The following is a 15,025-nucleotide window of genomic DNA, read 5'->3' as shown; positions in this document are numbered from 1 at the left end:
ATCCTCCCTGCAGAAACAATACATTGGGGAGAGAGCTTCAATCTGGTCCATTTTACTTTTTTTGCAGGTCTTCTAATAATTTCGCCAGGTAAAAATGCATTTGAACGAGCATTTTAATATCTGACCTACAGTAATGTTCTTTACATTGGAGTTTTCCAATGTATTTATGATTCTAAGTCGATGTTTATGCAGTTTGAACGAAGAGCCGTTTGGGATCCAAATGAGCCGTGTCTTTTACGTTAACGGAGCCAAATGAGTCGGCTCACCGAAAAAAATCGAAAATGCCCAACGTTCAATTACGTAAAAACTCCCAGCTCTCAGGGCGTCGCCGCTGGTCTGCTCTTTTCCCCTCCCACCGCGATGTGCCATTGGCTAACATCGGTGTGTCATAATACACTGTGGCATGCGAGGTGTTAGAAAAGTCCGCGACTTCTGTTTACACTGTAAAAAGTGAGTAGAAGATGCAGTTCTCCGGTGTGTCAGTGCCAGATTCGTTCCAACCGGTGAGAGTGACTGTCCCGTGGTCCATGATAATTACGTAGGAAGCTGTTACTGGCAGCACCTTGTGAAGGCTTGCAAGAAGAGGGTGAAACGGGAGAATTTCTCCCGGTTCAGCGTATCCACTTGAAAGTGAAGCAGCAGCTACAGTATGGTTGCGCTGACGAAGGGACGCTACCTCTCATTGGGCTTCGTGTTTCTTGTTTATTGCACAACTTGCACGAAATCTAAAGGTAAGAAATAATTAGGGTATTTGTCCATCACTGTGGGGTTGATGTGTGTATTTACTTGCATTGGGTCCAGTAACTTGACAGATGCCGTTTCTCAGTTGCTCACTTACCCATCACTTTCACGTTGCTTGTGTTTTGCCACTGTCTCCGAAGGGCTACTTGAGTATGTTGGACACTGTTTGATAAAACTGTTTGCACCATTTGATTATCAGCATGACTTCTCTTCTGTCATCACTTCACTAGAAGGACATAGCCTACGGTTCTGTCCACGTTGCACTGCGTGGTCATGTCGGCATTTGCTGCTTCTACAGTAGGCTACTTCGTTCCCTCCGTACTAACGCCCTCTGTCTTATATTGAGCTGATTGAATAGCCTTAGCTTTACACCAATATGTGTGAAGTGAGATTCAACAGGCGCAATAACGGTGCCATTGTGATCATCATCATCTACAGTACTATCCATTTAGCGAGCGAAATTATTTTACACACAATGGCTAAGTAGCAAATGAAAAATTAAATTCAAAGGCAAATATAGAAAGCTAGATTAAATTATGAAGATGTTCAATAAAGGAAAGATAGACCATCAAGCAATCACAAATTAATTTTGAATTACCATATTTCTGTCTACTTACTTATTGAGTCATAGTATGCCTTTCAATTTGTTACTAGAATGTTACCTTAAAGCAACTTTAACCATGGCATTAACACATTTACTGACAGAACACACTTTCCAATAGACAGTATTCTAACGATTAATGACCATGACATTTTCACAATGCAGTGAAAATGTCTGATTTACCCAGGGTTATAACCTGTGTGTGTGTGTATGATCAAAAGTCCAAAGAAGGTAGGTCCCTCCCCGTTTAAGAAATGTTTTGCTACAGAATTGGCTTAATGAATATGCCCCTAATGTGCATCCCAAATGACACCCTAGTGCACTACTTCTGAACAGAGCCCTAAGGGAATATGGTGCCATTTGAGATTTAGCCCTACTGTATCCATAGTACTTCAAGGGTATGACAGATAATGCTCCCCCCACAGTTAGCTGCGGTGTGCTACTGCTGATCTGTTAAGATGTGCTACAGGTGTTGTGCACTGACTGCAGTGCTGCATTGGCTTGTCAGCTATCGCTTACTGAAAATATTAAATGTCTTTATGCCTTCTATAATGAAGGCATAAACTTATTTTATTTGCATTCCTGGTGGGAAAGATATTTCCAGTAAAACTTGGATGTGGATGAGATGCATTTAATTTCAAACCACAGGCAAAACTGACTACGTCCCCAATTGTATTATCTTTATAGTGCACAAAGATGGCACCCTATTCCCTTTGCAATGCACTACTTTTGACCAGGGCCCATAAAGGGAATAGGGTGACTTTTGTGACAATGCCTATGTATTATCTTGGTAGAGGCCTACTGCAGTAGCCTAATAGCTCTGAAGAGAGACCTCCCTTCATGTCCATTCCTTGCGTGTGACACATTACTCTGAGGTCAAAACAGGTGTTGCATGCACCTTTCCTGACATGGTTGATTCTATTAACTAAAAGGCACCAACACAGTAGCCTTTCAAGCACTGGGACCTTGTCCCCGGGGCCTGCTACCACTCAACAGATTTAAGCTCTAAAATGGATACTTCGTGATTTTGTCAATCAAAGCCCTTTATCTTCTTCGAGCCAATGCTGACATGCTAGCTGTTAGACTTCCAGCCATATACTTCCAGCCATTGCGCTAAAGCTAGTTAGCAAATGCGCTAACGTCAGTCAAACTGCATGCAGACATAAAAAGGGTATCCACAAGTTCATCTGACTCTGGGGAAGAAGATAACGAGCTTAATTGCCCAAATTCTGAAGTATCCCTTTAAGCATTAATTGAGATGTCGAAATCCCTATTCACCCCCAATGACAATCATGCAAGGGGTCATGAACGGAGGTTCTTCCTGTGCAACACTACTTTACTTTAAGCAAGCACAGTGCACGAGGCCCTGGGGAAACTTTTACAATTATTTTTCAATTGTATCCATCCAGTCTGTGATTGACAATTCCAATGTTGCGTCATCACATGCAAGGATAAGGGATGAAGTAGCCTACAGGCCAATATGATTTCATACCATATACTGTAGCCATATTATGCTATAAACCATGCTAATTTCATGTGGATTACAGCATGTTTATGTAAAAAAAAAAAGGGTTATTTGTTGTTTGCGATTCATTAAAAATATGATTTTTCTATTGATCAGTTATCATGCCTGATCAGTATGGAACATGGTATTTAGATATGAAAAACTCAACCACAGTGTGTTGATTGGGTGAAGATTGTGAAAACGATGTGTTCAATAGATAATCATGGTCATAAATATGAATATGATGATGCATTTCGGATGAGCTACATTTCTGATTGATGTTGCTATTCATAATGAGGATTTGATGAGGATTGATTGGTAACTGTCAGAGAATGATGCAGATTTGACATCATAACGAGTGTATTATGGCTGGAGAAGCCAACCATAAATAAATGTTATCAATGGAAGATTTCATTCTCAGTGGTGTATTAATATTTGTGTCCCAAATGACACCCTTTCCGCTACATAGGGCTCTGGTCAAAAGTAGTGCACTATGACGCAGGTCAAAAGTAGTGCACTATACGGAATAAGGTGCCATTTAGGACATGAAGTTAGGGTTTTACTTTCAGCTGGCGTCAAGCCAGCGCAATTGTGAAACGCACGCTCTTTTGCGATTTCGACCTGTTAAACCTGGCACTGTTCTATTTTCAAACCCTAGTGCCAGGATTGGCAATTTACTTGTTTTAAATGAGAACACTTGCGCTAAAGTGGGAGGGGTGGCAATATCTGAGGTGTTCTTAAAAACGTGCGCCAAAGTGACAATTTCAGTATGCGGAAGCACATCTTGTCCAGCCGTGATGCACAGTGCCCATATGCACATGGGACAAGATAGATGTGCTTTTTGTGCCCGTAAACCTTGTATTTAGAAACCTAAAAAACTGCCCATGTTTTCCGTTTCGTTTGATTAATTAAGAAGCCCTTATAGTATGCTTCTCTTACCCTATGAGAACGAAATCTGGTTTAACAGCAATGCGTCTGATGTCTTTCTTATCCTGGGCAAGCATTAGCCAAGGAGCCTATCCATAGAAGGTTTCTAAACGGTCTACTCGTGAGGCTTTTGCGGACATGCTTTGCATTATTCACAATTCACATAGGCCTACCTGCAGTGCATACTCCATTCTGCTTGTATCATCCCCTTTTCCAAAGAGCGCCTCTTGTCCGTTACCAACGACGCGCTCCTCCAAACATAGGTAATTCAAAATAGGGCTGGGTAATATGGCCAAAGTACCATGTCACAATATTTTGCACATTTTGTGACATTTTAAGACTGTATTATGTGTTTTTTAATAATAAAAGTTCTAAATATGCTTTGTGTAGTCCATGACCCTAGGGTGGCAACACATTCATTATGTGATCTGATTGACCACTTTAAGGAATGGAACATTAGTCACTAATAATGTTTGCATATCTGGCATTACTCATCTCATATGTACAGTGGGGCAAAAAAGTATTTAGTCAGCCACCAATTGTGCAAGTTCTCCCACTTAAAAAGATGAGAGAACCCTGTAATTTTCATCATAGGTACACTTCAACTGTGACAGACAAAATGAGAAAAAAAATCCAGAAAATAACATTGTAGAATTTTTTTTATGAATGTATTTGCAAATTATGGTGGAAAATAAGTATTTGTTCACCTACAAACAAGCAAGATTTCTGGCTCTCAGACCTGTAACTTCTTCTTTAAGAGGCTCCTCTGTCCTCCACTCGTTACCTGTATTAATGGCACCTGTTTGAACTTGTTATCAGTATAAAAGACACCTGTCCACAACCTCAAACAGTCACACTCCAAACTCCACTATGGCCAAGACCAAAGAGCTGTCAAAGGACACCAGAAACAAACTTTTAGACCTGCACCAGGCTGGGAAGACTGAATCTGCAGTAGGTAAGCAGCTTGGTTTGAAGAAATCAACTGTGGGAGCAATTATTAGGAAATGGAAGACATACAAGACCACTGATAATCTCCCTCGATCTGGGGCTCCACGCAAGATCTCACCCCGTGGGGTCAATATGATCACAAGAACGGTGAGCAAAAATCCCAGAACCACACGGGGGGACCTAGTGAATGACCTGCAGAGAGCTGGGACCAAAGTAACAAGCCTATCATCAGTAACACACTACGCCGCCAGGGACTCAAATCCTGCAGTGCCAGACGTGTCCCCCTGCTTAAGCCAGTACATGTCCAGGCCCGTCTGAAGTTTGCTAGAGAATATTTGAATGATCCAGAAGAAGATTGGGAGAATGTCAAATGGTCAGATGAAACCAAAATATAACTTTTTGGTAAAAACTCAACTCGTCGTGTTTGGAGGACAAAGAATGCTGAGTTGCATCCAAAGAACACCATACCTACTGTGAAGCATGGGGGTGGAAACATCATGCTTTGGGGCTGTTTTTCTGCAAAGGGACCAGGACGACTGATCCGTGTAAAGGAAAGAATGAATGGGGCCATGTATCGTGAGATTTTGAGTGAAAACCTCCTTCCATCAGCAAGGGCATTGAAGATGAAACCTGGCTGGGACTTTCAGCATGGCAATGATCCCAAATACACCGCCCGGGCAACGAAGGAGTGGCTTCGTAAGAAGCATTTCAAGGTCCTGGAGTGGCCTAGCCAGTCTCCAGATCTCAACCCCATAGAAAATCTTTGGAGGGAGTTGAAAGTCCGTGTTGCCCAGCAACAGCCCAAAACCATCACTGCTCTAGAGGAGATCTGCATGGAGGAATGGGCCAAAATACCAGCAACAGTGTGTGAAGACTTACAGAAACGTTTGACCGCCAACAAAGGGTATATAACAAAGTATTTAGATAAACTTTTGTTATTGACCAAATACTTATTTTCCACCATAATTTGCAAATAAAAACATTAAAAATCCTACAATGTGATTTTCTGGATTTTTTTTTTCATTTTGTCTGTCATAGTTGAAGTGTACCTATGATGAAAATTACAGGCCTCTCTCATCTTTTTAAGTGGGAGAACTTGCACAATTGGTGGCTGACTAAATGCTTTTTTTGCCCCACTGTATATACTGTATAATGTCATTTCAACGCAAGGCCTAGGCTATTTCTTTCTTATTGAGATCATGCCTCACACATACAATACACGGGAGCCTTGCTACTATTTTTTATTTGAGCTGAAGTGCTATATTCTTTGAAGCTAATTACAGCAATTTAGACTGTCAACACTCCAAACCATATTTTTTTTTATTGTTGCTTTCACTCTTTACTGTAGCCTATGCTATTTAATAAACTGTAGTATCAATCCACAATGGACTAGGAATGGACAGCGGAATTGGAGTTGATGGCAACGCAAAGGCATTATTAAGCCATGGAACGCCTTGATTGGCCAGTGAGTGGCCAAGCCCTTGTTACACCTGCAACTTGTTTTAATAATCAAAGCCCAGTTCTTGCGCACTACTGCCAGCTATTGCGGTCATAATAACGGCTGTTAAAATAGCATAAATATTTCTGACACACCCCATGACCTATAGCGCTGCTGTAAGCACTTAAATATGCCATTGCGTTATGCACTATGCAGAAATCGCTCTGCCATTTCCTGGTTGCTAAAATTCGAATAGTTTGCCTAATTTCATTTTATGAAACTTAAAAATGGGAAGCATAGAAGTAGCGCACATAGAACATATATACCGCTTCTTAGACTTGCTTTCCATGAGTGACCGATCTATAACACACTTTTCTATGTGAAAAGTTACATATTGCAGCTTTAAAATGGAGCTCTTAGTCTCTACCCATAGATAAATGAAGGACCAGAAATTTACCTAAGCAATGAGTCCTGGATACATTTTTATTGACTTAGTTTGCGACAAAGCACAGTATTGTGTTTCCAATTAATTGATGGAATATACATGTCCTTGGTATAAATTCTTAATTCACCTCATGCATTTCTAATACATTTTTAATGTCACCTGAAACATTATTTATTTGTGTATCCCTTAGAAGTGAGTACTATTTAGCTGTTATTATACAGTTAGTGCAATGAAGACTAGATAAGGAAGCTGTCTAATTCATCACAATCTTTGCATTATTTAGTCCATCCGTTTGCTCCCCGAGTCAGTAGTCAGTGCAGCATCAACTGGCCCTGCAGCAACATGCAAATGCATGTATTTTATCTTTTGTCTGAGCCCTCACCCAGTGGTGCTGTTCTCTCAAACGCACAGATAGCTGTCAGCTCTACAGCCAGATCACCCACTGGATGCTCAGTCAGGCAGACTACAGTACATTCATGATCCAACCTTGTCTGTGTCCCAAATGGCACCCTATTCCCTTTATAGTAGACTACATTTGACCAGAGCCCAATGTAGAAGGGCACTATAAAGGGATACGATGCAATTTGGGATGCACCCCTTAAAACCATCAACCCACCCCCTTCTTTTTCTATCCCTCCTAGAGACATTTGACATGGAGACTCATCAAATAGCTTCATACATCAGTTCACCCGTGAACCAGGCTGCTGATTGTGCTTTTCTCTGTTAGCTGTCCTTAATATGATTGACACAGTTGGAACAACAACTGACACACAAGAAAAATACACATTGGTCTGAAATTTCCATATACATGTTTGTTGTTTTTGCAGAATCTTTACATTTCTGTTCTGCAGGGTAGCAGGGCATTGATGAAATGAGACGAAGGTCAAATTTGTTGTTTCCACTCGGAGAGAGAGTAGGGGGCTGTGATATTTCCAACTGCCGTTCTGTTCAAGAATGAATCATCAGAATCTGTCTGCCTGGGGTGTCAAAGTGTGCAGTTCAGTGCCCAGATTTACATTTAAATGAAACCAAATGGCTATACATTCAGAAGTGATATACAGTAATGGTGGTGGTATTAAAAGCACAGCCCCCTTGCTCTGTTAGAACAGCTAGTAGCTACTGCTTGAGATTGCTGTCATTTAGGCACTTTGCAGGTATTTTATGACTCGTCTTTCAGGATTATTAAATACAATACATGCATCCATTTCAGTTGTGGATTTCTTTCTTTGTATGAGCATACAGTACAGCTCATATAGGTGGGTGCACTACTCTCTTTTCTGTGCTTTTCTCTTTGTGACAATGTGCATCATTATCCAGCTCTAATATAGCTGTTTGGCTTGGAGAGAAAGTGTTTAAAGTGGATAACTAGCTTCAAATTACACCCCAGATGGTGTTACTGTGAGTGAGCTCTTTCTCTCACTCTCACCGACAACTTGGACAAATCAATATAGGCATTGCCTGAAAGGAAGAAAAAAAAACAGCATTGTTTTGAATTCCATTAGCCAATGCCCGTGTCATGATGGACTTATCTTCAGTATAAACACATTGAGATCTTGGTACTAGAAAGTTCTATCTGCAAAAATATAATAATTGGCTTTAAAGTTCCGAACCCTCATTAGTTTGAATGGTGTCAGCAATTTTTTACCTTGTATTATTTGAACTTAACTACATTAATTTGTGGTATTTAGAGTACTGTATTGGTAGGGCACATTGAAAAGAACAAGCCAATAACTCTATTTTGACAGAGAACCTTATAGTCCCAAGCTCTCAAAATTGTTCACTCGTTGCCTACTGCACCCACCTAACTAAGAGCTGCTTGAATACGTGTGTACAAAACCTTTCCTCGATGCTCTAATGCTGAACAACAGAAAAGTGCTTAAATTCAAGAGACCGTTTGAAAGTATATTAAGTGTTAACAGACAGTGGAAATATGGAGGGGAGAGCGGAGCATCATAGAGGAGAGTGGGCACTTGATGACTGGGCGGGGGAATATTATTTTCTGGGAGCCTGAGAAATGCGGCCGCTCTAGGGACTAATTAAAGCAAGGTCTAAAGTGCTTGCAGCTTGTAACCCAGTGCTTGTATGACTCCTTTATGTTATGCAGTTCAGAGACAGAACCAACACTGCAGCGTCTCTGAACGAGATCATGGTCTTTTGTTCATGTCTCTACTGAATCTGTCCACACCCTAGTTGTCTAGCCCCCTGTTAGCTTCTCTGTGTAGTGAGAAATAGTCACTGGTAAGTTGTCACTTGTCATAGTAAGGACAAAAAACTCCACAGAATCACAATAAAGTTGCATACATGTGTTCCCTTCTTCAATTGCATATTTTCTTTTTCCAAGCATGAAATAATTCTACTTTGTACTAAAGAGCAATTACTTCCAAGAGGCCATGCTTAACACAGGGCAGGCACCCTAGTACCCATTTGCAAATCTTCCTTGGTTAATACCATTGTCTAATTTGTCAGTGACTTAAAGTGAAATTATGCAAATATCATTTAAAATTGGGAAAATAATTACAATTGTAACTCCAAGGTAACTGATTAGATTATTGTTTTGTAAATATATATATCCTGAACAAAAATATAAACACAACATGTTTAATTGTTGGTCTCATGTTTCATGAGCTGAAATAAAATATCCCAGAAATGTTCCATACGCCCAAAATTGTATATCTCAAATTGTGTAAAAATGTGTTTACATCCCTGCACCTTATGCTGGGGACAATAAAAGGCCACTCTAAAATGTGCAGTTCGTCACACAACACAATGCTACAGTTTTGAAGGACCGTGCAATTGGCATGCTGACAGCACGGATGTCCACCAGAGCTGTTGCCAGAGAATTGAATGTTCATCTCTCTACCATAAGCCATCTCCAATGTCCTTTGGCAGTACGTCCAACCGGCCTCATAACTGCAGACCAGGTGTAGCCATGCCAGCCCAGGATCTCCACATCCAGCTTTTTCACCTGTGGGATCGTCTGAGCCCAGCCAGCTGTACAGCTGATTAAACTGTGGTTTGCACAACCAAACTGTCAGAAACATTCTCAGGGAAGCTCATCTCCATGCTCATTGTCCTCACCAGGGTCTGGACTTGACTGCAGTTCGCCGTCGTAAACGACTTCAGTGGGCTAATGCTCACCTTCGATGGCCACTGTCACACTGGAGAAGTCTGCTCTTTTTTTTAAGGTGTCTGTGACCAACATGCATATCTGTATTCCCAGTCATGTGAAATCCATAGATTAGGGCCTCATTCATTTATTTAAATTATCTGATTTCCTTATATGAACTGTATAAAATTATTGCATGTTGCGTTTAAATTTTTGTTCAGTGTAGTTTTCAGAGTTAAATGAGTCTTGAGTATGCCAACCAGATCTGCAAAAAGAAACAGAACGGGTCAGTTTTTAACAAAAAATGTTACAATGATGTTATGTTAACTGTTAGCCACATTACTTTGGAACAGTTTGCTCATAAGAAATGTTTGAATAGTTTGCTAATACAAATCTTTGTTTTAATAAGAATCTTTCTAATAGTATACTAATACAAATCTTTATTTGCTAAAAATTGTCTTCGTATTCACCCTGGAAGCAGATGGCACTGTGTGTGTCATGCGGGTTGTTTAGTGTTGGGTGGTTTATGGTTTACCTGTTATCATTTTATCCGAATTGGCACAGTTTTGTTTTCCTCACACATTTTGCGGAAATACATTTGGAAGAATCATTTGCCACTGCGATTGTTTTTGTGATAGAGCGGGTGTCTAACACACTGATTTGACCATGTTGTCCAAATATGGAGGTGACTGGCAAACTTTACTATATCAGTATTTGCAGATGGTCTTCACCAGATGTGCTTTTTACAAGAGTTGTTACGATAGCATCCTCTTTAGCAAAATGCCAAGCAGCCAGAACACCTACTCGGCACACACACACTTCTGTAAGAATGTTTACATCGTTATGAAAAACCCTTGCTAACAAAAGTTATGTTTAATTAGCATGAACATAATGTTTCTTTGTCCCTCAGAACAAAAGACTGCTGATTGGAGAGGTTGAAAGTGGTCTATTTATCAGAAATAGAAAATGTACCTGTCCAAAGGTTCTCTCAAGGGCTCACTTCAATCCAACATACAATGCAGTATTTACGCTGTAGCATTTACGCCATGTTTTTTACGCAACAGGCCGTGGGCGGGGGGCAGTATCAAATTTGTTATTGCACAACCACTTCTAAGGCAGATCTCTGATTTGAATCCTGCCATGAGCCTTCATGTAGTTACAGGTATGTCAGTTGAAAAGAAAGCCAATATCTTTCATTCTGTCAGAGAAAATGCAATATTATTATCGAAATACATGTCATGTTGATTTATGGGTGAATTGCTGAAATGTATATTTGACTATCTCAAACAAATGGCCTTTTGATAGTGAGGTTCCTCAGTAAAGTGTGGGCTGTCCTTTGAACCTGTTAGTTCTATTCTATTGACCAGTGTTGAGGGTACAATATTGAGTTGGATGACCTAGAAATGATTTTTTCTTTCAGTAATACAACTGAAATCCACAGCTCTGTAGTGGTTAGGGAGTATTATGTCCACTAGCTTTCAAATTAAGGACCCTAACATACTATAAAGTTAATCTATGCTAATTCACCTCTATTGTTTGCCATTCTATTCACAGTAACAGTTACAAGTATTGATTTTGAATGAGCATGGTGTGAACCTAAAGGTTTTACATGGTGTTAATTATTGGACATTTTTATATATGGGGCACTGAAATGTGTAGTTAAGTGCGGAGAGCAGCGCTTCACTCTTCAGTGAGGATGGATGGACGGACAGTGTCATAGTGAGCTTGCCCCAATGGTGACCTATTACGTACCTAGTACACAATCTCCATCCTCAGTCAGTCCACCAGAATAGGGTTAGGCATGAGTAATGGAGTACTCGAACTGACGTCATAGCTCGATCTTTGACCAGAGATCACATTTTTTTCTGGAAAACTATTTGGTGGAATGTGCTTTGAAATTTTTCTTGAAGACAACGTTAATTTACTTTGACTCTTGTGTTCCATTTGTACATGTGCAAAAATCATGTGAGTACTCAAAACAGTCCAAAAATGTCAAATGCCCATCCCTAATCCAAAATGACACCCTATTACAGGGATCATCATCTAGATTCAGCCGCAGGCATTTTTTTTTTCTTGAGCGGATGGTCCGGAACATAATTACAAATAGTTTTATTAGTATGTAAGGGATACGCGTGGTATACTGTACATCGTCCAGCAAAGTGCTTAGTTGCAGGTTCATGCTTGACAATGCAACAATAAGAAACATTTTAAGATAAAAATACAAACATAAAGTAAATGGCTCAGTAGAGTAGAATAATACATTTGAGCACAAGTATAATACAGGAAAGCACAATTTATAGTCAGTGTATAAATTGAGCAGTATAACGAGTCTGGTAGCAGCGTATATGTGTGTGTGTGTGTGCGCATGAGTGAGTGCATGTGTGCTAAGGTGCAGAGAATCAGAGCAGGTGGTTAGTCTAGTTCAAGTGTTCAGCAGTCTAATGGCTTGAAGATAGAAACTGTCTCAGACAGTTGGTGTTAGACTTCATGCTCCGATGCCGTCTGCCCGATAGTAAGGCAGTGAACAGCTCGTGACTGGGGTGTGTTGGGTCCTTGATGATGCTACGTGCCTTTTTAACAAGCCCTAACAGATATATTTAACTGAAACATAACAATTTCAAACCTTGCTTACATTTGTATACAATCACGTGCCTCTCTATTACGCTTGGAAATACTTGGGAACAGATTTCCAGAATTAAAATCACTCGTAGCTGATTTTCCCGTGGGTTATCCTACAAAGAAAGCTAGGTTTAATCAGGGTTTTCTAAAGCTAACAAGCTTCAGTTATCTTCACATTCCAGCTCAGGCTTAATCCGTACTGCGTCGGTGGATATTGCTTGTCTGCCTGCCGCTAACACTATGCAGAAATCACGCTGCCATTTCCTGGTTGCTAAAATTCTAATAGTTTGCCTAATTTTAGTTTGTGACAAAACAAAATATACAGGTCAAATAGGGGAGAGGCGTTGTGCCGCGAGGTGTTGCTTTATCTCTTTTTTGGAACCAGGTTTGCTGTTTATTTGAGCAATATAAGATGGAAGGAAGTTCCAAAATGTGCTGCTCTGTTCTGGGCCAGCTGCAGTTTAACTAGGTCTTTCCTTGCAGCACTGAACCACATGACTGGACAGTAATCAAGATTGGACAAAACTAGAGCCTGCAGAACTTGCTTTTTGGAGTGTGGTGTCAAAAAAGCAAAGCATCTCTTTATTACGGCCAGACCTCTCCCCTTCTTTACAACCATTGAATCTATATGTTTTGACAATGACAGTTTACAATCTAAGGTAACGACAAGTAATTTAGTCACCTCAACTTGTTCAACAGCCACACCATTCATTACCAGATTCAGGTCTAGAACTTAAGGAATGATTAGTACTAAACACAATGCTCTTAGTTTTAGAGATGTTCAGGACCAGTTTATTACTGGCCACCCATTCCAAAACAGACTTCAACTCTTTGTTAAGGGTTTCAGTGACTTAATTAGCTGTGGTTGCTGATGTGTATATGGTTGAATCATCAGCATACATGGACACACATGCTTGGTTTAATGCCAGTGGCAGGTCATTGGTAAAAATAGAAAAGAGTAGAGGGCCTAGAGAGCTGCCCTGCGGTACACCACACTTTACATTTTTGACATTAGAGAAGCTTCCATTAAAGAAAACCTTCAGAGTTATATTCGATAAATGGCTCTGAATCCACGATATGGCAGAGGTTGAAAAGCCATAACAACAACAACAACAGGTTGTGGTCAGGCTATGGTCAATATTACCAAAAGCTGCACTGAAATCTAACAGTACAGCTCCCACAATCTTCTTATTTCTTTCAACCATCAGTCATTTGTGTCAGTGCCGTTCTCTATAAGCATGCTAAAAGTCTGTTGTTAATTTGTTTACAGAGAAATAGCATTGTATTTGTTCAAACACAATTTTCTCCAACAGTTTGCTAAGAGCTGGCAGCAAGCTTATAGGTCTGTTAGAACCAGTGAAGACTGCTTTACCACTCTTGGGTAGCGGAATTACTTTGGCTTCCCTCCAGGCCTGAGTACAAAGACTTTTCTCTAGGCTCAGATTTAAAAAATATGACAGATAGGAGTGGCTATAGAGTCAGCTACCATCCTCAGTAGCTATCCATCTAAGTTGTCAATGTCAGGAGGTTTGTCATTATTGATCGATAACAATAATGTTTCCACCTTTCCCACACGAACTATACTTTTCTTTCATTATTTGTTGTTTTATGCATGAATACAATTGCTCACTGTTGGTATTTCCTGCCCAAGTTTACCCACTTTGCCAATGAAATAATCATTAAAATATTTGGCAACGTCAAATGGTTTTGTGATGAATAAGCCATCTGATTCGATTAAGTTGTTTTTCTGCCCATAGTTTAATTTAAAGTACTCAAGACCCCACCCCCATTCTTTATATCATTGATCTTGGCTTCATAATACAGTTCCTTCTTCTTTTTGTTGAGTTTAGTCACACATTTTCTCAATTTTCAGTAAATAAGCCAGTCAGATGTACAGCCAGACTTATTAGCCACTCCTTTTGCCCCATCTCCTTCAACCATACAGTTTTTCAAATCCTCATCAATCCATGGATCCTTAACAGTTCTAACAGTCAGTTTCTTAACAGGTCTTTATCAATAATTGGAAGAATCAATTTCATAAATTCATCAAGTGCTGCATCTGGATGCTCCTCATTAATCACATCAGACCAACAAATATGTTTGAAACTGGTGTACAAAACCGGAAGTAAAAGACACAAAAACTAAATTTTAAAGATGTTAAGCATAGAAATAGCGCACGTAGAACAGATCTACCACTTATTATAGATACTTTCAATGAGAATGAAAGATCTAAAACTCACATTTCTATGTGAATTGGGTCAGGTCGCCAAAAAAGTTATATATTGTAGCTTTAAGTCATACAAAAGTGTTACTGTGCGTGAAGTTTAAAATGTATTCTATTATTACTAAATGTGTAATGTGATATATTTTACCATCACTATTTTTTTATTTACAAAATTGTAGTAATAGAATAGGGGGTGATGACACAATTTTTGCAAGAGGGAGGGAATCTTATTTAATTGGTCCTCAACTCGTGGCTATGTCATTTCATTCAAGGTAAGTGGATTTAGCCGTGAGTTAGCCTGCCCCAGAGCAGGTTAGTTCTGAAGGATTCGTTGCCAGAAATCTACTCCTTTTTTTTTCTCTTTTCCCAACGCACTAGACGATCCAGATCAGCCCAAATAGTTCGAGCTTCTACTTTTAAAAATCCATCTCTCCAGAAATAAGTCCCTCACTGTTGCTGCTTGTTATAGACC

The 15,025-nt window shown here is 39.9% G+C and overlaps 1 protein-coding gene across 2 annotated transcripts in view; it reads left to right on the top strand.

Annotated features, from left to right (window-relative positions):
* The first annotated feature begins 366 nt into the window (after positions 1 to 366).
* LOC110525897 (netrin receptor UNC5D) overlaps positions 367 to 15,025 on the top strand; it is a 216,210-nt gene continuing 201,551 nt past the window's right edge. Inside the window, exon 1 of one of the 2 annotated variants that reach the window (XM_021606393.3) lies at positions 367 to 731. In XM_021606393.3, the coding sequence (XP_021462068.3) occupies positions 650 to 731 (82 nt within the window). In that variant the 5' untranslated portion in view covers positions 367 to 649. The remainder of the gene's footprint in view (positions 732 to 15,025) is intronic. The other variant, XM_021606391.3, reaches the window with a different exon arrangement.

The sequence above is a fragment of the Oncorhynchus mykiss genome, chromosome 6 (genome assembly GCF_057628025.1).
Source record: "Oncorhynchus mykiss isolate SJ-2025 chromosome 6, ASM5762802v1, whole genome shotgun sequence".
Classification (NCBI taxonomy): domain Eukaryota; kingdom Metazoa; phylum Chordata; class Actinopteri; order Salmoniformes; family Salmonidae; genus Oncorhynchus; species Oncorhynchus mykiss.
Note: the sequence above shows the minus strand (reverse complement) of the source record. Positions and strands in the feature narration are given on the sequence as shown.